Here is a 20,199-nt window from a genome sequence, read left to right on the forward strand (position 1 = left end):
AAGATCAAAACTAAATGCAGTCTGAAGGCTTCCACAAAAAAGGAAGATCTGCCTGGGAATTTTTTTTCTGAAGGGCTTCTGTCGGAGGAGAATCACAGGCTCCCAGGATACTAGGGGTTGGAAGGGACCTTAGGAGATCGAGTCCAACCCCCCTGCCAGAGCAGGACAATGCTATCTAACACAGGTCACAGAGGAACACACCCAGAAGGGCCTTGGAAGTCTCCAGAGAAGGAGACTCCACAACCTCTCTGGGAGCCTGTTCCAGTGCTCTGTGACCCTTACAGGAAAGAAGTTCCCCCTTGTGTTGAGGTGGAACCTCCTGTGCTGCAGTTTACACCCATTGCTCCTTGTCCTATCCCAGGGAGCAGTGAGCAGAGCCTGACCCCCAGCCCTCAGGTATTTATAAACATTTATTAAATCCCCTCTCAGTCTTCTCTTCTCCAGACTAAGCAGCCCCAGCTCCCTCAGCCTCTCCTCATCAGGTAGTGCCCTCCAATCGCATAATCATCCTCATAGCCCTCTGCTGGACCCTTTCCAGCAGATCCCTGTCCCTCTTAAACTGGGGAGCCCAAAACTGAACACAGTACTCAAGATGAGGTCTCACCAGGACAGAGTAGAGAGGATGGAGAACCTCCCTTGATCTGCTGGACACACTCTTCCTAATACCCCCCAGGATCCCATTGGCCTTCTTGGCCACAAGGGCACATTGCGGTGCCATGGGTAACTTGTTATCCACCAGCACTCCCAGGTCCCTCTCTACAGGGCTGCTCTCCAGCAGATCACCTCCCAGCCTGTACTGCTGCAGTTTATTATTCCTCCCCAGGTGCAGGACTCTGCACTTGTCCTTGTTGAACCTCATTTGCTTTGGTTCCTTTGGAGAAGGTGACATCCTGAAGATGTCAGTGGCTCAGAGGTGAGGAAATGCCTGAGACCTGCTAATTAGGGCAACTCTAGCTTGGTAAGAGAAGACAGAGCCTGTAATTATATCTGTTTGTAATCATCTGCTGTTTACAGCTTCCCTCAGCTCTACTCTAGGTCCTCTTGCAGCCTCTCACTGATTAGTCCTGTGGCTTTTAACTCTCTGAGCCTTTCTGCACTGCAGACCATCCCTGATGGCACTTACTCATCTCATCAGAGATGCTGAAAGGCAGAAAATCAATGAGTCTTCCACGTGTGTAAGCTTCTGCTTCTGCATCTTAATGTTCCAACCTCACAAGATCTCTCCTGCACCCACAGCAAGTATTTGCTGGTCACCAGGACCCTCTGTCACTCAGAGTGATGGCGAATTAAGCGTGGGCACACCAGGTTGAGGGAGGTTCTTCTGCCCCTCTATGCTAACCTGGTGGGGCCTCAGCTGGATTATTGTGTCCAGTTCTGGGTACCTCAGTTCATGAGGGACAGGGCACTACTGGAGAAAGCCCAGTGGAGGACTATGATTATGCTGAGGGGACTGGAGTATTGCATCAAGGCTGGTGGGGGCCTGGAGCACAGCCCTGTGAGGAGAGGCTGAGAGAGCTGGGGGTGTGCAGCCTGCAGAAGAGGAGGCTCAGGGCAGACCTCATTGCTGTCTACAACTACCTGAAGGGAGGCTGTAGCCAAGTAGGGTTGGTCTCTTCTGCCAGGCAATCAGCAACAGAACAAGGGGACACAGTCTGAAGTTGTGCTGGGGGAGGTCTAGGCTGGATGTTAGGAGGAAGTTGTTGGCAGAGAGAGTGATTGGCATTGGAATGGGCTGCCCAGGGAGGTGGTGGAGTCCCTGTCCCTGGAGGTGTTCAAGAAGAGACTGGATGGAGCACTTAGTGCCATGGTCTGGTTGATTGTCTAGAGCTGGGTGCTAGGTTGGACTGGATGCTCTTGGAGGTCTCTTCCAACCTGATTGATTTGAGGATTCTATGATCTTATAAATGCATATAAATATCTAACAGAGCTCATGGGGATGGGATCAGACCTTTTCAGTGGTGCTGAGTTACAGGACAAGAGGCAACAGGAATAAACTGGAACCCAGGAGGTTCTATCTGAGCAGGAGGAGAAAATTCTTTGCTGTGAGGGTGCTGGAGCAGGCTACCCTGATAGGTTGTGGAGTCTCCTTGCCTGGAGAGCTTCCAAATCCAGCTGGACATTGTGATCCCAGGCAACCTTGTCTATTTGAACCTTCATTAGCAGTGAGGCTTGGACTGGATGACCTCCAGAGGTCCCTTCCAACCCCCACCATTCTATGATTTAAATGCCCAAAGAGTGATGTTAAAGCTGTGCTTGGGTGGCCTTGTGGCACGGGGCAGACAGCGTGGGTGGGCAGTGCTCTGAGCGCAAAGCTGCAGCGGAGCTGGAATGAGCTTCAGTGAGTCCTCCTCTTTGAGCAGGTTTCTAAACTGCTCTGTGATTTCCTGCAAAGTGGAGCTTTTAAAATGAACCCCAGGGGAAACGTTTTGCTAAGTAGGGATATTGAGCAGGCTGTTATGTAATGGCCATTAGCAGCATCAAAGGCGTCCAAGGATTTTCTTATCAGCATCTTGGGTCTGGTCTTGGAAAGCAAATTTAGGCTCCCTGTGCTGAGCATCAGGAGCTGCTTTTGAAGTGGCAGGAGGTCTGTGAGAGGTCTTCTTCTTGCTTCACCACAGCTCTACGCTGGTTTGCCAGTGGTGTAGAGAAGTTTGCCAGCAAGAGTAGGGAAGTGGCTGTGGCACTTTATATGGCACTGGTGAGGCTGCACCTCCAATACTGGATTTGAGCCACTTGCTCCAGGAAAGACATTGAGGTGCTGGAGTGTGTTCAGAGAAGGGCAAGGGGAGCAGGTTTGGTGAGGAGCAGCTGAGGCAACTGGGGTTGTTCAGTCTGGAGAAGAGGGGGCTGAGGGGAGACCTTCTGGCTCTCTACAGTTCCCTGAAAGGAGGTTGGTGCCAGGTGGAGGTTGATCTCTTCTCCCAAGCGTCAGGTGATAGAATGCGAGGAAATGGCCTCAGGTTGTGCCAGGGAAGGCTTAGGTTGGATATTAGGAATATTTATTTTCCTGAGAGAACACTCTGGCATTGGAAGATGTGTTCAAGAAAGGTGTGGACATAGCTTCAGGACATGGTTTAATGGCCATGGTGGTGCTGGGTTGACAGAGGGACTTGATGATCATAGAATCATAGAATGGTATAGGTTGGAAGGGACCTCAAAGGTCATCTGGTTCCAACCCCCCACCATGGGCAGGGACACCTCCCACTAGAGCAGGTTGCTCAGGGCCTCATCCAACCTGGCCTTGAACACCTCCAGGGAGGGAGCAGCCACAACCTCCCTGGGCAACCTGTGGCAGTGTCTCACCACCCTCACTGGAAAGAACTTCTTCCTAACATCTAGTTTAAATCTCCCTCTGCCAGTTTAAACCCATTCCTCCTCATCCTGTCATTATAAGACCTTGTCAGTAGTCCCTCCCCAGCCCTCCTGTAGCCCACTTCAGATTCTGGAAGGCTACTCTAAGGTCTCCTTGAAGCCTTCTCTTCTCCAGGCTGCAGAGCCTCAACTCTTGTAGCCTGTCCTCATAGCAGAGCTGCTGCAGCCCTCTGAGCATCTTGGTGGCCCCCTGTGGACTGGCTCCAACAGTTCAATGTCCTTCTTAGATATTAGAGGGATTTTCCAACTGGATCAGACCTATGATTCTATGGTTCCTGGATCTCCTCCAGCAGCAGAATTTGGGTGGCCATGTACAATCTGTTGCCTGTGCCAAAAGCTTGTTGCTTGATGCCCTATGCTCCAGGATGATGTGAACAAAGAGCATTCCAGAGGAATCTGGAGAAAGGAGGCTTCTGGCATGCCGTGTAGCAGGACACCCAAACTGAAGATACTGTCTTGGTTTTGCTGGGTACACTTTAGACCTGAGAAACCTGGCTGCAATCAGCAGTCCTTCCATTTCCAGCTAGAAGCCACCCCAGATTGGTTGGAGCTTGGTGTGGATATTTGGAGGAATCCATATGGAACTGTTCCTTGCTTCATTCTGATGAACCCACAGTTCCAGGCACTGGGGTATGTCTCAGTCCTGCAAGGATCTTCAACACCCTGCCAGCAAACTGTGTGGAGGGAAAACAGTGGAGTGGCAGGAACAGGGAAAGCACTTCAGGGTTACATCTTCTGCTAGTACACAGATGGACCAAAATATGCAGCACTGGACCCAAACAAGCAGGTCCTGCTGGCCAGCAGCAGGATGCCATCTGCATTATATGCAAAGTCAAGCTCAGGGTTGGATTGGAATGAGTCCATCACTGTGTCCTCGTGCTCCATCCTTGTACCAAGCTGCTGGTACTGGAGAGCCTTGACCATCACATCCCCTTCCAGGGAGAGCTGCCAAAGAGAACAAAACCACCAACACAACCTTCAACCCAGGGGATGCAGGATTAGAGTTAAGCTCTTGTTTTGGTTAGAAGTAAACAGAATAGAGCTCTGCAGGGGATGGGGAATGAGATTCTGGTCATTCATTTTTGCCTGCCAAGTCTCACTAAATCCCCCTGTTATTGTCCTCAGCCTAAACTAATGTTTACCAGCCCTTCAGCAGGCTGTGAGGGGCTAGAAGATAGACAAGCAGGATGTACACCCAGGTTGGGGCTGAGCAGGTGATGGTCGTGGCTCCTTACTCAGAAGGAGGAAGACCTAAGTTATTGGTGGGGCTCACCTTGGTGATGGTGTCAAACTCTCCCAGATGATACCAGAACTGCTTTAAAATGAAGGTGAGCATCTGAACACAACTCAGGATGCACCACAGGAAAGGTCATAGCCCCAAAGCTTTTTTAGAGTAAATTAAGTGCAAGTGAGCTCAGAGACCAATGCTTCAGAGTTTCTTATCTGCTCCATTCTTCTTGGCACACTTGCTGCCAGCAGCTTTCTGGGACAGTCAACTTTACAGCAGGCATCAGATGGGACAAGTGACTTTGATTTTTTTGTCATCATTCTTCTTCCTGTGGAAACCTTTTCTTTCAAACCCCTCCTTGAAAGTTGGCTGCTTCAAGTAAGGAAACTATTTTTACCTGTAGTATGTTCTGACAAAAAGTGGAGGCCTGCTCTGAGGTGTGCTGGAAATAATTCCCTTCTCTCTTTGACAGTTGCACTGAAGGAATGCAATGTCCTGCTGGAAGGAGGTTGCTTTATTAAGGACTCTCTTTGAGTAGAGACATTGAAGGAATTACAGGCAGCCACTGGACTGTGGTGGCAGCAGGTTGGCAAGAAGTAAACCAAAGTGGGTCACTGCTGCTTAGGACATATGAGAAGCTGTCACTTTCCAGCCAGCTCTGGAGGTCAGGGGGACCTTGGTGGCCCTGAACAGCAGTGCCAGGATGGTCTCCAGTGTTACATGAGTGAGTGAGGAGATCCCTGACAGCAGGAGGTGGAGGGGGAATTTCATGAAGGTCTTTTTAGTTGGTCTGGTCTGGTCTGGTCTGAGAGAAGAAGGCTTGGCATGTGTGCGTAGGAAGGGCAAGTGAAGCCAGCAGCTTATCTGTAGCATCTCCAGGATGTGTCTCCCCCACGCAGCCCCTCTGGCTCCCTCCTGCCAGCATGAGCTGCTGTCTCTGTAAATAAAAGAACTGGGTCACTCCCCGCTTGTCTGGGCTGTGGCTGCTGGGGCTGCTCCTTGCTGCTGTGTTATGCACATCCTCCCCCACCTGAAGCCTTTCAAGGAACTCCGTGGGTTGGAGGCAGGAGAAGGGAGAGAGCTGGGAAGCACTTTGTATTGATCTAATGCTGCAGGACAGTTATAATGTGAGCATTTCAGTCTTAATTAACTCGGTCCCTGCTCAGCATTGTGCTGCCTTGGGTTCCTTGGCTTTTGGAGAGCAGCGAGAAGGCACAGACAGCCAGGACAGACAGCTCTAGGTTTGTCTGAAAAGTGCTTCTGCTTAATTGATCCTCCTGGCTCCTCTCTGCTGCAGCATTGGCTTGCCAACAGGATTTCCTCCAGAGAACAATCTCCTCCTGCAGGGAACAGCTCCTGCTTGGTGCTGAGTTTCCTCCCCCTGTTGTTTTACCTCCTGTGCTCCTCAGAAAGCTGAAGCAGGACGGTGCTCAGTGCCCTCCCAGTTTAGGAGGGACATTGAGATGCTTGAGCGTGTCCAGAGAAGGGCGATGAGGCTGGGGAGAGGCCTTAAGCACAGCCCTACGAGGAGAGGCTGAGGGAGCTGGGATTGGTTAGCCTGGAGAAGAGGAGGCTCAGGGGTGACCTTATTGCTGTCTACAGCTACCTGAGGGGTTGTTGTGGCCAGGAGGAGGTTGCTCTCTTCTCTCAGGTGGCCAGCACCAGAACAAGAGGACACAGCCTCAGGCTGCGCCAGGGGAGATTTAGGCTGGAGGTGAGGAGAAAGTTCTTCCCTGAGAGAGTCATTGGACACTGGAATGGGCTGCCCGGGGAGGTGGTGGAGTCGCCGTCCCTGGAGCTGTTCAAGGCAGGATTGGACGTGGCACTTGGTGCCATGGTCTGGCCTTGAACTCTGTGGTAAAGGGTTGGACTTGATGATCTATGAGGTCTCTTCCAACCCTGATAATACTGTGATACTGTGATACTCCAGTGGTTGTGGATGATGTCTCGTGTGGGATGGCTGTGCTGGCAGGACTGAGGCTAGAGGGGGGAGGGTAGAGCAGAAAACACTTCATCCTCCCCTGACACGGGGAAGGAAGGACTTTGCTGCCCCACTGCTGCCTTTGCTGCACAGGGAGGTGCCCAGGGACAGAGACAGGGAAACACATTGCAAAGCTTCTGCAAGCCCAGAAAAAGATGTTCACTGGGCAGCTGGCCGAGAGAAGGGTGTTAATCCTTCCTAATGTGCTAACGAGATCCACCCTGGGGCTTAGCTTCTCATGGCTTTTCCCGGGAGCACAAGGGTCTGGTGATGAGTGGATTCATTACCATTAATAACTTATTTGGACTATGCCTGTTGGCAAATACTAAGGAAGTCAGGCTGACCTTTCCTACACGTGGAGGTAGATGGTCTTGGCAGAGCTAACTCATTTCTTTTGGTGGATATTGGGGATTCCCTTGTTCTACAGCACTGCTGGTTCCTGTTCTCGCTCTCCTTCCTTCTTTCTCCTGTTGTTTGTTTGTTTCAGTAAGGTCATGAAGCAAAGGGACTATGAGAGTGGTGAACCATTTGCCTGGCTTGCTTTGAGAGGTGTTAAATGCCTCATCCCTGGAACCACTCTAGGTCAGGTTGGTTGGGCCTCTGAGCAACCTGCTGTAGGTTGAAAATGTCCCTGCTGACTGCAGTGAGGGTGGATTAGATGACCTTTAAAGGTCCCTTCCAACTCAAACCTGTCTGGGATTCTGTGACTCCATAACTAGAAAAAGAGCTTAAACTCACAGTGCTGCTGCTCCCTGGTGTGTCCCTTCCCCACTGTACTTGGTGGTGGCAGAGCATGAGACAGGTACAGGTCTCTCCTCATGGTGTCTCTGGCAGATGAGTAAGAAGGACTGAGCAATAGTGGCCTGTCTTGAGGAGGACTTGTAGTAGGTACATTGTTCTGGGGGCAATGATGTGATGAGCAAGGCAGAGAAAAGGGAGAATAAAATCAGTTAGCAGCAGAACCAAAGCAAGCTTCATCCACCCTTTGCAGGAAAGCTGTGCTTTGCTTTCTTGCTTCTCTTTCTCTCCCACAGCCACCAAAGTGGCATTCTTTTGGTTCTCCAGAGGGTTTGTGCCCAAATCTCTCTACAGCTCATTAGATCACAGCCCAGGATGCTGTGTCTGCAGGCAGTATTTCTTCTACAGCCCAAGGCTTCCTAAGTGGTGACTCATGGGAAACATGAAGCCTTTCAAATCTGTATGTGGCTCATCAAGGACCATGCCAATTATGTGCAGGGAATAAGAGAAGTGTTGCACAGGGCAGACATTAGCCCTGCAGGTCCCCAGCCTGGTTGTATTCCTTCCCTCCAAAGAAATTCTTTGTGTGGGATCATAGAATCAGCCAGGTTGGAAGAGACCTGCAAGATCATCCAGTCCTACCTAGCACCCAGCCCTGCCCAATCAATCAGACCATGGCACTAAGTGCCTCAGCCAGGCTTTTCTTTAACACCTCCAGGGATGGTGACTCCACCACCTCCCTGGGCAGCCCATTCCAATGGCAAATAGTGTCCCAGTCACTTCCAACAGAACTGACTGGGACACTACTCTCTGGCTGGCTGTGGCCCTCTCCAGCCTGCTTAGCTGGGGTGGGTGCAACAGAAGATTGGAGGTCAGCTGTAGGGGATAAAATAAAGATGGTTAATGGGAACGAGAAGGCTGGCTGCATTCTGGCTTGTATCAGCAGGAGTAGGACAGGGATTATGCTCCTGTGCTCAACATTGGTGAGGCCACACCACAAATATTGGGTTCAGTTTTGGGCTCTTCACTCCAAGAAGGATGTTGAAGTGCTGGAGTGTGTCCAGAGAAGGACAACAAAGCTGGTGAAGAATCTGGAGAACAGGGCTGGTGAGGAGCTGCTGAGGGAACTGAGGTTGATCAGCTTGGAGAAAAGGAAGCCAAAGGGAGACCTTCTGGCTGTCTACAACTCCCTGAGAGGAGGTTGGATCCAGGTGGGTGTTGATCTCTTCTCTCAGGGAACAAGCAACAAGGTAAAGGGAAATGGCCTCAGGTTGTTCCAGGAGAGGTATAGATGGGATGTGAGGAATAATTTCTTCCCCAGAATTGTTGTCAAGGCTTGGAATAGGCTTCCCAGAGCAGTGGTGGAGCCTCCATCCCTGGAGTGGTTTCAAATCTGTGTAGATGTGGTGCTGGGTGCCATGGTTCAGTGGAGACCTGGCAGTGCCGGGTTAAGGCTTGGACTCAATGGTCCTAAAGGTCTTTTCCAGCTAAAATGATTCTGTGACAATGAATATGTATCAGCGTCCTGCAGCTGAGAGGCCAGAGAGCTGCCAGTCTTGGGTGCTGCTGAATGTTGGGAGTATTGGTCTGTGATGGAAGAGGCAGCTCAGTCTGGGGCTCAGCTGTGAGGTTGGAGAGGAGCATCATGATGCATCAGCCCTTCTGTCTGAGCGCTTCTTCCACGGCCAGTGTTCTTGGCAAGGGCGTGTGTGTGTCTGCATCTAACCACAAAACTGCTCTCAGGAAAGGAGCTTGTGCAGCCATAGCTGCTAATTACACAATCATCCCTCCAGATGGTCCAGCTCCCCTGCAAGCCCAGCTTTGCTCTGGGTGGAATCCTAATTACGCTGGCCCACAACCTGCGATGCGCTGAGCCTTCCTGTCCTGTCCTGTCCTGTCCTGCCTGCTGCCAGAAGGTGTTTGTGAACAGCAAACTCCTGCTGGGCCTGTGGTTGTGGGGTGCTGGTGAAGGAAATCAGTTCTTGTTGAGTTTCACACCTCCTCCTGGCTCTGGAGCAGCTTTTTCCTGGAAAGATCATTTGTAGTGACGTTGGAGTGGCACATCCAGATCAAACAGCCTTGGTCAGGGCTGTTTGAAGGGAGATGAGAAAGAGCAAGAGATGTTTCCAAGCTCACACAGGGTTGAGTTGCAGAGATGGACCTTCAGTGTGCAGTCTCAGGTCTGCAGGTTACCATTTGAGGTCAGCTTTGTGACCTTTGTCTCTGCTACAAGCACCAGGTATGGGCACTGAGCTGCCCAAATGGGTAACATTCTGAGTTTTCCTGACTTGTATCCCACAAAATTCTGGTTTCAAGAGTGGGGAAGTCAACTATGGGGAAGGTGGTTGAACCCCAGACTTTGCTGCTTTGCTGTATCAGGCACTGTAGAGGGTAGAGCAGGCCGGGTCTGGGTGCAGAGGTGGACTCAGGGTGTGGAGTGCACCCCTCCCAGTGTCCTGTTTGGAAGACTTTAGAGCTGCAGAGCACCTGGTACTGAGTTTTGTGGGAGGAGACTAATAGGACATGCACCTATGAGCTCTCAAACCTGCAGGTTTCAGAGGATAATGTCCTTCCTGAGGCCCTGGGCTGCATGATGGAGGTACAGAGCCCTCCCAGTGCCTCTCTGGGTAGGCAGGCTCAGGCAGGCTCTGTGCCTGTACTGAGAGATACCCCAGGTATGGTACTCACTGCATCTGAGTGTGCAGGAGCCCTTTGCACCTCAACTGAGCCCCTCTAAGCATACCTGCTAAGGCCAAAATAGAGCTGCTGGGTCTCTGCCTGCTGTTTGTGTGTTAGAGGTCTCTTCTCCTACTCCATCTGTTTCTTCCCTCAGGTTCCCCTGCAGTCTTTGCCAAGAGCACTCCCAGACACATCCCTGCTCCTTGGTGTGTTTTCATCCTTTGCGAGTCTCTACAATGCCCCCCTCTGCATGACAAACTCTGCTGATTGTAGCGTCTGATCTTCTAGCAAATGCCAGCCTAGTGTGGCTCTCAGCCTTCTCTTCAGCTTGTTTTATATGGAAATTGCCTCCCAAGCGATGCCAACTACTGGGAAGGCTTTTAGACAGTCTTGGAGGAAAAACATTCTTTTGGTCTTTTGAATCTAAGGCATAGAAAGGAGGAAGAAGATGTTACAGTTGTGTCTCGAGGTGTGGGAATGCTGCAAGGGGAGGGGAACAGCTGGTGCATGCATTCAATTACCAGTGAGCAATGCCCAGCTCCTTTGACGTGCTGCTCTTGCCTGTTGCTGGAGCTGGATGAACCCTCAACAGCCATCTCAAGCTGATCTCAGTGATGAAGGGGAACCGAATTCCCCAGGAAAGTCATTCAGGGTTGATTTCCCCTCAGCTCTGCCCTGCAGCAATTGCTTTTTTCCCTTAAAGTGCAGTTGCTGAGTGACTCCTGTTTGACTTGAGGGTTTTGGGGAGCAGTTGCAGGCAATTGCTTGGAATAACACGAGCCTGGCACTCATTAGAGCCAAATTTATTCCACAGTTAGGTACTTTCAGAAACAGATAAAATACAGCTGTCCTATCTGGGAGAATTACCTACTTATCTCCTCCCCACATCTTTCTGGGTTGTATAACTTCTGTGTTGCCTTTTCCTCTTATCTCCCGACTGATTATGTAGTATCTTAGATCCCTGCAGCTCTGAAGGCAGCAGATAAAACCTCCTCTAGGACTTTGCACTTTCTCATTTTGAGCAGTGCCAAGTGCTGGTGGGTCTCACTAACGTTAATCAAACAGCATGAAGAGGTCTGGGCTCTGCTCGCTTGCTGCTCTGCCCCAGAGCATGCCTTGGGAAGAAAGGCACATCCCTGCCATGCTGCAGTTACAGCTCTTGCTTATCTGAGCTGTAACAGAGCCATAAACTTGATCCAGGCCAATTAAATCAGCTCTGCAGTAAGCATACAGCTCCTGTTAATGTGGGCTCTTTCTGCCCTTATGTAAGTACAGGAGGAATTTGAGATGGCTTGTGGCTGGCTCTCTCCTTGCTGAAGTTCAGCAGGCTCATCCCAGAGACGAGCTGAGGGGCAAATGGATTGAAGAGCTGCTTGGCCATCAGCTTTTCTGAAGCATGATCTGAGCCTCAGAAGAGCTGTCTTTAAAATCCTTAGGTAGAGAGAAGTTGTTCCCTGGATTTTGGGGAAGCACCTGGCCTGCTGGGATTTTTCCTCTCTATGCCCTCTCAATCCAACTTCCAACTGCTCTGTTTGCTTGGGGAAGCCTTTCAGGATGCAAAAAAGAAGCTTTATAGGCAAAGGTAGGGGTTGATATCTCAGTTGTAGCTTCTCATCCCCAGTCTGATGAGGATGAAGGGCAAAGGACAAGTGACACAGAGAAACCAAGGGCTTTTTGGTGCTGCTGAAACAAGGCATACATCAATTCCCATCCTGTGCTCCCCAGGGCTCAGGACTGGAGTCAGTTTTCTTTACCAATCATCTGGATGAGGGAACTGAGGGCTCCCTTGGTTATTTGACAGATGACACCAAGTTGGGTGGAAGTGTTAACCTGTGTGAGGGTAGGAAGGTTCTACAGAGGCATCTGAACAGGCTGGATTGGTTGGCCAAGGGAAGGAAGCGTAATAATGCCAAGTGCTAAGGGCTGCACTTGGGTTACAACCACCCTGTGAATGCTCCAGTCCTGGGACAGAGAGGCTGGAAACTGCCTGGGATAAAAGACCCAAGAGTGTTGGTCAACAGCAGCTGAACATGAGCCAGCATGTGCCCAGGTGGCCAACAAGGGCAGCAGCATCCTAGTCTGGATTAGCAGTAGTGGGTCCAGCAGGATCATCTCCCTGTACTCAGCACTGGTGAGGCCATACCTCAAATACTGGATTCACTTTAGGGTCCCCACTTCAAGAAGGACATTGAGGTGCTGAAGCAAGTCCAGAGAAGGGCAACAAAGATGGTGAAGGGTTTGGAGAACAGGGCTGGGGGTGTCTAGTCCAGAGAAAAGGAGGCTGAGGGGAGACCTCATTGCTTTCTGCAGCTGCCTGAAGAGAGGTTGAATTCAGGTGAGAGTTGATCTCTTCTCCCAAGAAAAAAGTGATAAGACACAAAGAAGTAGCCCTAAGTTGCACAACAGGAGTTTTAGGTTAGACATTAAGAACAACTTCTTCCCCAAAGGGGTTGTCAAGCCCTGGAACTGGCTGCCTGAGGCAGTGGTGGAGTCCCCATCCTGGGAGGGATTGAAAAGCCTGACAGAAGTGGTGCTCAGGCACATAGTGTAGTGGTTGGCAGTGCTGGGTTAATGATTGAACTCACTGATCTTAGAGGCCTTTCCCAACCAAAACAATGCTATGATTGTCTCTCTCTTTCCCCTCTAGGACATACAACCTCACCTTCCTGAACCCCTACTACCGGACAGACGAAGCAGAGGAGAACCCATTCATCTGCTCATCGCACCGTGAGAACGGCATGCAGAAGTGCTCCAACATCCCAAACAGGAAGGAGTACAAGGTGGAGTGCACCTTGAGCATAGACTCCTACACCCCAAGTTTGTACAACCCTGACTTCAGCAGCAGGAATGCCTGCATCAACTGGAACCAGTATTACAATGTATGTGTGGCTGGGGACGTCAACCCGCACAACGGAGCTATCAATTTTGATAACATTGGATATGCCTGGATAGCTATTTTCCAGGTAGGACTCTCCTAAAGATATTCCTGTTCCTTATTTTTTGTGGCTTGTATTCCTGTTGCTTAGTTTTTGTGGCTTGGATCTGGGCATTGTGGCTTGGGCTTGGTTTTGCGTGGAAAGATTTCGGTCGGTGTATCAGAGGAGAAAGAAATCTGCTTGCAGCTGCCTGAAAATGCAAATAAAGATACATCAAGGGAAGGAATCAGGCAAGGACCTGCACAAATGTTGGAGGAGAGCATTTGGAGAGGAAAAAAACCCAAAATTTTCAGTGTGTTTTAGAAGGAGGGGAGGAAGCACCTCTTGAGACAGACAAAAGCGTGGCAGGTTCTAGCACTGCAAATCAGACCCAGACGAATGCCAGGCATTTTGAGAGTTAAAGTCTGTCTTTATTGCTGCAGGTAGCAAGCAGTGAAGAGCCTTCTCAAAGTCCTTAAGCAAGACTAAAATGTAGAAACTAGCTCAATGACATGTTTTGGGCTTGATTCTGGAGGTGTACAGGGTTATACTGGTGAGCATGGCATGCTGGGGGGCTTGATTCCAGAGGTAGAGGGTTATACTGGTGAGCATGGCATGCTGGGGGGCTTGATTCCAGAGGTACAGGGTTATACTGGTGAGCATGGCATGCTGGGGGGCTTGATTCCAGAGGTACAGGGTTATACTGGTGAGCATGGCATGCTGGGGGGCTTGATTCCAGAGGTAGAGGGTTATACTGGTGAGCATGGCGTGCTGGGGGGCTTGATTCCAGAGGTACAGGGTTATACTGGTGAGCATGGCATGCTGGGGGGCTTGATTCCAGAGGTAGAGGGTTATACTGGTGAGCATGGCGTGCTGGGGGGCTTGATTCCAGAGGTACAGGGTTATACTGGTGAGCATGGTGTGCTGGGGGGCTTGATTCCAGAGGTAGAGGGTTATACTGGTGAGCATGGTGTGCTGGGGGGCTTGATTCCAGAGGTAGAGGGTTATACTGGTGAGCATGGTGTGCTGGGGGGCTTGATCTCAGAGGTACAGGGTTATACTGGTGAGCATGGTGTGCTGGGGGGCTTGATTCCAGAGGTACAGGGTTATACTGGTGAGCATGGCATGCTGGGGGGCTTGATTCCAGAGGTACAAGGTTATACTGGTGAGCATGGTGTGCTGGGGGGCTTGATTCCAGAGGTGTACAGGGTTATACTGGTGAGCATGGTGTGCTGGGGGGCTTGATCTCAGAGGTACAGGATTATACTAGTGAGCATGATTCTGGAGGTACAGGGTGTGCTGGGGGGCAGAAGAACTCTGTTCTGTCTGGAATACCTGTGAAGAGCTAATTCTCATGTGGAATTTGAGTCTCTCTTGATTCACACCTCTCCAGCTCTTCACTAGAGACCAAAGCACTTCTAGCTCACACTAGAGAAGGCTTCACAGGTGAGAAAACCAGTCCAGCAACTGAAGCTGTTTGAAGTCGCTTGTAGCTCTGGGACACTGCATGGCTCATCTACACAGTGCAGAGGCTGTGGTCTATTAGGGCTGGGCTGTTTTAAACCATCCATGTGCTGGTTAACGTTTTTAATTTGCACTTTCTGCTTTTAACACAAATTTCCTTATGCTTTTGGCTTGGTGCCTTGTCTGATGTGGTCCTCCTAAAGTGTAGGTGGCATCTATTCCTAATAGACAAAAAAAACCCCACCCCATCCCCAAAGCTCCTTTTAGTTTTGTTAACAATGAATAATTACTCAGAGCTCTGAATTCCATGTGTAAATTTGCTGCTAATTTCATATGATGATCTATGAACTTTAATAACTTCTCATTTTCATCTGGGAGCTGTAAAGGGTCAACTGCTTGCTCTGAGCATCTTGTGTGCTCTCCTGCTGTCACAGTAGCACAGCTTGAATTGTATCTACTGCTGGTGTCAGAGGCTTCAAACCAAGATAATCTTCAAGGTGCCCAGGTAGCCAAGGGAGCCAATGGCATCCTGGCCTGCATCAGGAACAGTGTGGCCAGCAGGACAAGGGAGGTTATTCTGCCCCTGTGCTCAGACCTGCTCAGGCCACACCTTGAGTCCTGTGTCCAGTTCTGGGCTCCTCAATTCAAGAGAGATGTTGAGGTGTTGGAATGTGTCCAGAGAAGGGCAACAAAGCTGGTGAGGGGCCTGGAGCACAGCCCTGTGAGTAGAGGCTGAAGGAGTTGGGGGTGTGCAGCCTGCAGAAGAGGAGGCTCAGGGATGACCTCACTGCTGTCTACAACTACCTGAAGGGAGGCTGTAGCCAGGTGGGGTTGGTCTCTTCTGCCAGGCAAGCAGCAACAGAACAAGGGGACACAGTCTCAAGTTGTGCTGGGGAAGGTCTAGGCTGGATGTGAGGAGGAAGTTGTTGGCAGAGAGAGTGATTAGCATTGGAATGGATTGCCCAGGGAGGTGGTGAAGTCACCATCCCTGGAGGTGTTGAAGCAAAGCCTGGATGAGGCACTTAGTGCCATGGTCTGGTTGACTGGACAGGGCTGGGTGCTAGGTTGGACTGGCTGATCTTGGAGGTCTCTTTCAACCTGGTTGATTCTATGATTCTATGAAATCCTGAAGGGTTCAGACAGATCCCAGGTCCTCTCCCAAGTTCTGGTTTTTGGAATGCTTTGGCTCTCTTCTGGAATTAGTATGTCAAGAGTGGAGCTGCCGTGGTAATTTTTGACTATTGCTGGCTGGTTGTAAGTGTGGCATAAAGAAGGGAGACATCAAAAGGAGAATAGTAGATAGGTCTCTGGCTGCACTTGCAGTCTCTTTTTATTTTTCTGCTCTTGCATAGTTCTTTGACAGAGCTTGATGGATGTGCCCAGGAGGTCCCATCTGGCTCCCACCACGGGGCAGCAATGTTCCTGCCAGAGAAAGGGCAGAGGGCAACGCGTTGAAGAGTGCCTGTGCTGGTGCATTGAAAATGAGCAGGTGCTTCTCCAGGGGTCCTGCTTCCTTTGTACTACTTGCAGCCTGCAAGTCTTCATTTTGTCTTGCTATTTCATTTCCTCAGCCTGAAAATGTATGGGTTTTATACCCAGGAGGAACACACCAGCCACAGCAGAGGTTTCAAGTGATTCCTCTGGGCAGGAGAGAGCATCTGGCAAAGTTGGATATTGTATCCATAGATCATTTTGGCAGCTGCCAAGAGGCTTATAGTTGGCTTTAGAGCTGCTTGGGTCATCCAAACACTAAAGAGTATTCCCAACCAAAATCTCTTCTTACATCTTTATCCCTTTTAGAAGGATTCACTTTGAGGAGCTGCAAACACTTTTAACTCCAGGTATGGAAAGAGCAAATCACCACTACAAGAGGTTGGATGCTACATCAAAATAATTGCAGTAAGCAGAGGACATTTAACAAAGCTATTGAGTTGTGCTCTCATTACATTTAAGAGTTGAAGCTGGAGAGCACCAGGTCAGCAGCTAGATGAGGCCTCAAAATAAATAGGGCAGAAAGTAAAACTGATGGGTTTAGTAGCTCAGGAGCTTCCCTCTGAATTAGTATTGAATTACTGTGCAGAAAACACTTGTGTTCTGGATGAGACAAGTCCAATTGTCTTGAACTCATCTGGGGAATAATGAATATGTGGCACTTTGCAGGAGTTGTAGTGGAGGACTCAGCCTCAAGGCTTGGCAAGCCTCCAGTTTGCCTAATGGCAATCTTAAGACTTAGCTAGATAGAGCATCTCATGATTCATCCCGAATGAGTTGGAAATCTTGCATGGTTTAAGAGCTGTCAGAAGGCAGGTTGGTGAAATGAGCCCCACAGGTGAGATTCAGAGGAAACTTCCAAGTGCAGCGAGTGCAAGTCGTGCCCAGGAGTTTCCAAGGGCATGGTGTGATAACATACAGGCTGCAAATGAGCAAAACCAAAAGCAGAATTGGACAGAGAAACCTGAAGGTCTCTACACTCCAAAGCAGAAACCATGAATGGATTGGGTTGGAAGGGACCTTAAAGATCATCTAGTTTCAAACCCTTCACCATATTCAGGGATATCTTCCACTCCACCAGGTTCCTTATAGCCCCATCCAACCTGGCCTTGAACACCTCCATGGAGGGGACATCCACAGTCTCCCTGAGCAGCCTGTTCCATCGTCTCACCAGCCTCACCGTAAAGGGTTGCTCAGTTTGAGGAAGAGGAGGCTGAGGGGAGAGCTCATTGCTGTCTACAACTACCTGAAGGAACATTGTGATGAGCCTGCTGCTGGCCCACAGATAGATGAAGACAGAACAAGGGGGAATGGCCTCAAGCTGAGACTGGGGAGGTTTAGTTTGGACATAAGGAAAAGGTTTTTCATGGAGAAAGTGGTCAGGGACTGGAATGAGCTGCCCAGAGAGGTGGTGGAGTCACCCACCCTGGATGTGTTTAAGGGACGTTTGGATGTGGTACTTAGGGATATGGTTTAAGCTGAATCTTGTAGAGTAGGGTTGTAGGTTGGACTTGGTGATGCTGAGGGTCTCTTCCAACCTGGAGGTTTCTGTGATTCTTTCTTTATAATATCCAGAGTAATAATATCACTTCTTTGTGAGCAGTGCACCAAAGCAGGATGTTACCAGCCTGGCCCAGCTCATTCAGCTGCCAGAATCTGGATTTAAACAACCAAGCTGAAAGACATTTAGCATCAGGGTAGTGATCCTGAACTTGCATGTCATTTGACACAAGGCAGAGGAATGACCCAAGCAGTGCCTTGTAGCATTGACCTTCCAAGCAGAGGAGTTAAGTCAGAAGCATCAGACAGTAAAACCAACCAAGTGCAAACCAAAAAGCCTTGAAAGTAATAAAGATGATGTCTGCATCCATGGGTGTGGGAAAGGATCATAATTCCTTATGTAAGCCTGCAAATGATTCATGTTTTGATCCCCCTCATTTGTTGTGTAATAGGCTAATTCATGTATATATTTGTTACAAAAGCACGTTCAATGGCAAATTATGTGAACTAATTAGCTTATTACAGAGTAAATGAAAGGAGATGGAACCTAAATTAACTGTGAGGTTTGGCATGATATTAAGATCCCTTTATTGCACACGAATTTCAGCCACAACAATAAGAGCAGTAATTACAGGTATTGTTGTCACATTGCAAATGATGAATTACCCACCTAGCCCAAGTCCAATCTCATTTGAATAACTGACAGGCTTGGTGGAGCAAACAAAACACTGTGACCTCCCTAACCATCAGGGCCAGGCCTGAGTCTCTTCAGCTCAAGAGAAATTGGAAACTGCTGGGGATAGTCATATGGAGTCTAAAAAGATGCTGAGGGGACTGGAGCATCTCTCTGAGAAGGAAAGGCTGAGAGCCCTGGGGCTGTTAAGCCTGGAGAAGAGGAGCCTTAGAGGGGATCTGATCAATGCTTAGCAAGAGGATGGGGCCAAATCCTTTTCAGTGGTACTCAGCTACAGGATAAGGGGCAGTGGGCAGAAACTGAAACCCAGGAGGTTCCACCTAAACAGAAAGGAAAACTTATCTGTGAGGGTGCTGGAGCCCTGGAGCAGGCTGCCCAGAGAGGTGGTTGGAGTCTCCTTCTCTGGAGAGATTCCAAGCCTGCCTGGACATTGTGATCCTAGGCAAGCTGCTGGGGGTGCCCCTGCCTTAGCAGGGGAGGTGGATTGGGGGATCTCCAGAGGTCCCTTTCTATCCCCACCGTGCTGGGATTCTGTGAATGCAGACACGCTGCTGGAAAAAAAAAGGGGGGGATGGCTGGCAGATGAAATGCCTAGTTTGGGAGGAAGAGATGGTTTAGGCTACTTTGCAAACCACAGAACCATTGCTTAGCCAATTTTATGTCTGACTTGCAGAAAAGTGAAAGCTTGATAAGCACTTTCCATCAAGAGGCAATGCCTTTGGCCACACCAGTGAGGCAAAGACAAAGGAGCAATAAGCAGCAGATAAGCAGAACCAAGATAAGATCAAGTGAACATGCTGTTCCTTCATCCAGGATGTAGTTGGAAGGACTGAGCTTTGAAAGCAAAAGCATGGGGGGGAGTGAAAATTACCTGGACACTTCAGGAAATGTCCATCCAGTAGGAGAGGAGATTTAGCAGTTCAGAGGGGCTATGGCACTGCTGTTGCTGCCTGAGCTACCTGTTCTATGACCTTCTCTTCTACAGACCGTATGGACCTTACGGACCCTATATGTACTTCAGAAGCCCTTGTCTTTTGTAAGGGTTTTTGCCCTTGGATGCAGCTCTCAGATTCATGGTTCCATTTGTGGTTTATGCTCTCCTGAGTGCATGCTGCTTCTGCAAGGTTCTGCTTAAGAAGCCATCTGAGTTAACAAGTTAATCAAGCCGCAGAAGGAACACATTTCTGGCCCCTCACCAGAAGGCCCTGAGGCGGGGGAATTCTCAGAGGAGAGTTTTGCATTCAGCAGCCCCCTTGCTGCTGTCAGGAGTGAAAAATAAAAGCTTGCTCCTGTTCACGAGAGCTGAAGACAGCCCAGCAGGTGCACAACATGAAAAGAATGCCCAAGAAAGCAAAAAAAAAAAGGCTGAATCACCATCTGAAGAGAGATGTCTGGAAAGAGAGTAGCATTAAAAGAAGTGGCAGCAGCAGCAGGAGTTGAAGGTGTTATCTTGATAGCATGCTTAGGTGGAGAACTTCTCCTTGCACCTGGTTGCTCCAAAGCTAGGAGTATGTTACAGCCATGAAGGTCTGAGTGAGCAGCTCAGGAGAGAGAACAACTTCAGGGTGGGAAAGTAGGAGAACTGATGCCACCCATTTCTTCCTTCATTTGTCCTTCCATGGATGCCTCATTCCTAAGGCGATGGCAGGCTGCCCAAGCTGGCGTGACAGCTGGCAGGGACAGCCATGTGCTGCAGGACACCTGCTGAAATAGCCCTTCTGTTTGGATGTGAAGTTACCTCTGCCATGCTCTAGCTTGTCAGAAAAGCCCTTGGGAGCTTGTGTAAGCTATCTCAGCCCAGTCAAGGATTTATTCCTTTTGACCCTATGCGATGTGCTGATGAGGAGCTTCTTTTGTCTCCACGGTGCTGACTCTGCTTGTGCCAGGATCTGCACTCTTGCTACCTGGGCCTGTAGATGGACCAGCTGAGAAGGTACCAGCTGGGAAAGTATCAAGCTTGGAACGTTCATTTATCTCATTTCACTATCATTTAGTGCCTTGATCTGTTCCACAGCCACTGCCTACTTTACATTCTTTCAGCCTCTGGTCATCATGATTGAAATCCTTCCCTGAGGATTTCTCCCTTTCCTGGAAATCTTTCAGCTAATCTGTAATGGAAACCACATCTTCTGCTGGA

General features: G+C 49.6%; 1 protein-coding gene across 2 annotated transcripts in view; it reads left to right on the top strand.

The window, feature by feature from the left end:
• LOC135180782 (voltage-dependent T-type calcium channel subunit alpha-1H-like) overlaps positions 1 to 20,199 on the top strand; it is a 171,001-nt gene that overhangs the window by 22,766 nt on the left and 128,036 nt on the right. Inside the window, exons 1-2 of one of the 2 annotated variants that reach the window (XM_064153525.1) lie at positions 8,278 to 8,530; positions 12,646 to 12,961. In XM_064153525.1, coding sequence (XP_064009595.1) covers positions 12,737 to 12,961 — 225 coding nt within the window. In that variant the 5' untranslated portion in view covers positions 8,278 to 8,530; positions 12,646 to 12,736. Of the gene's footprint in view, positions 1 to 8,277; positions 8,531 to 12,645; positions 12,962 to 20,199 lie in introns of those variants that run through there. The other variant, XM_064153524.1, reaches the window with a different exon arrangement.

Source organism: Pogoniulus pusillus, chromosome 13, assembly GCF_015220805.1.
Source record: "Pogoniulus pusillus isolate bPogPus1 chromosome 13, bPogPus1.pri, whole genome shotgun sequence".
Taxonomy (NCBI): domain Eukaryota; kingdom Metazoa; phylum Chordata; class Aves; order Piciformes; family Lybiidae; genus Pogoniulus; species Pogoniulus pusillus.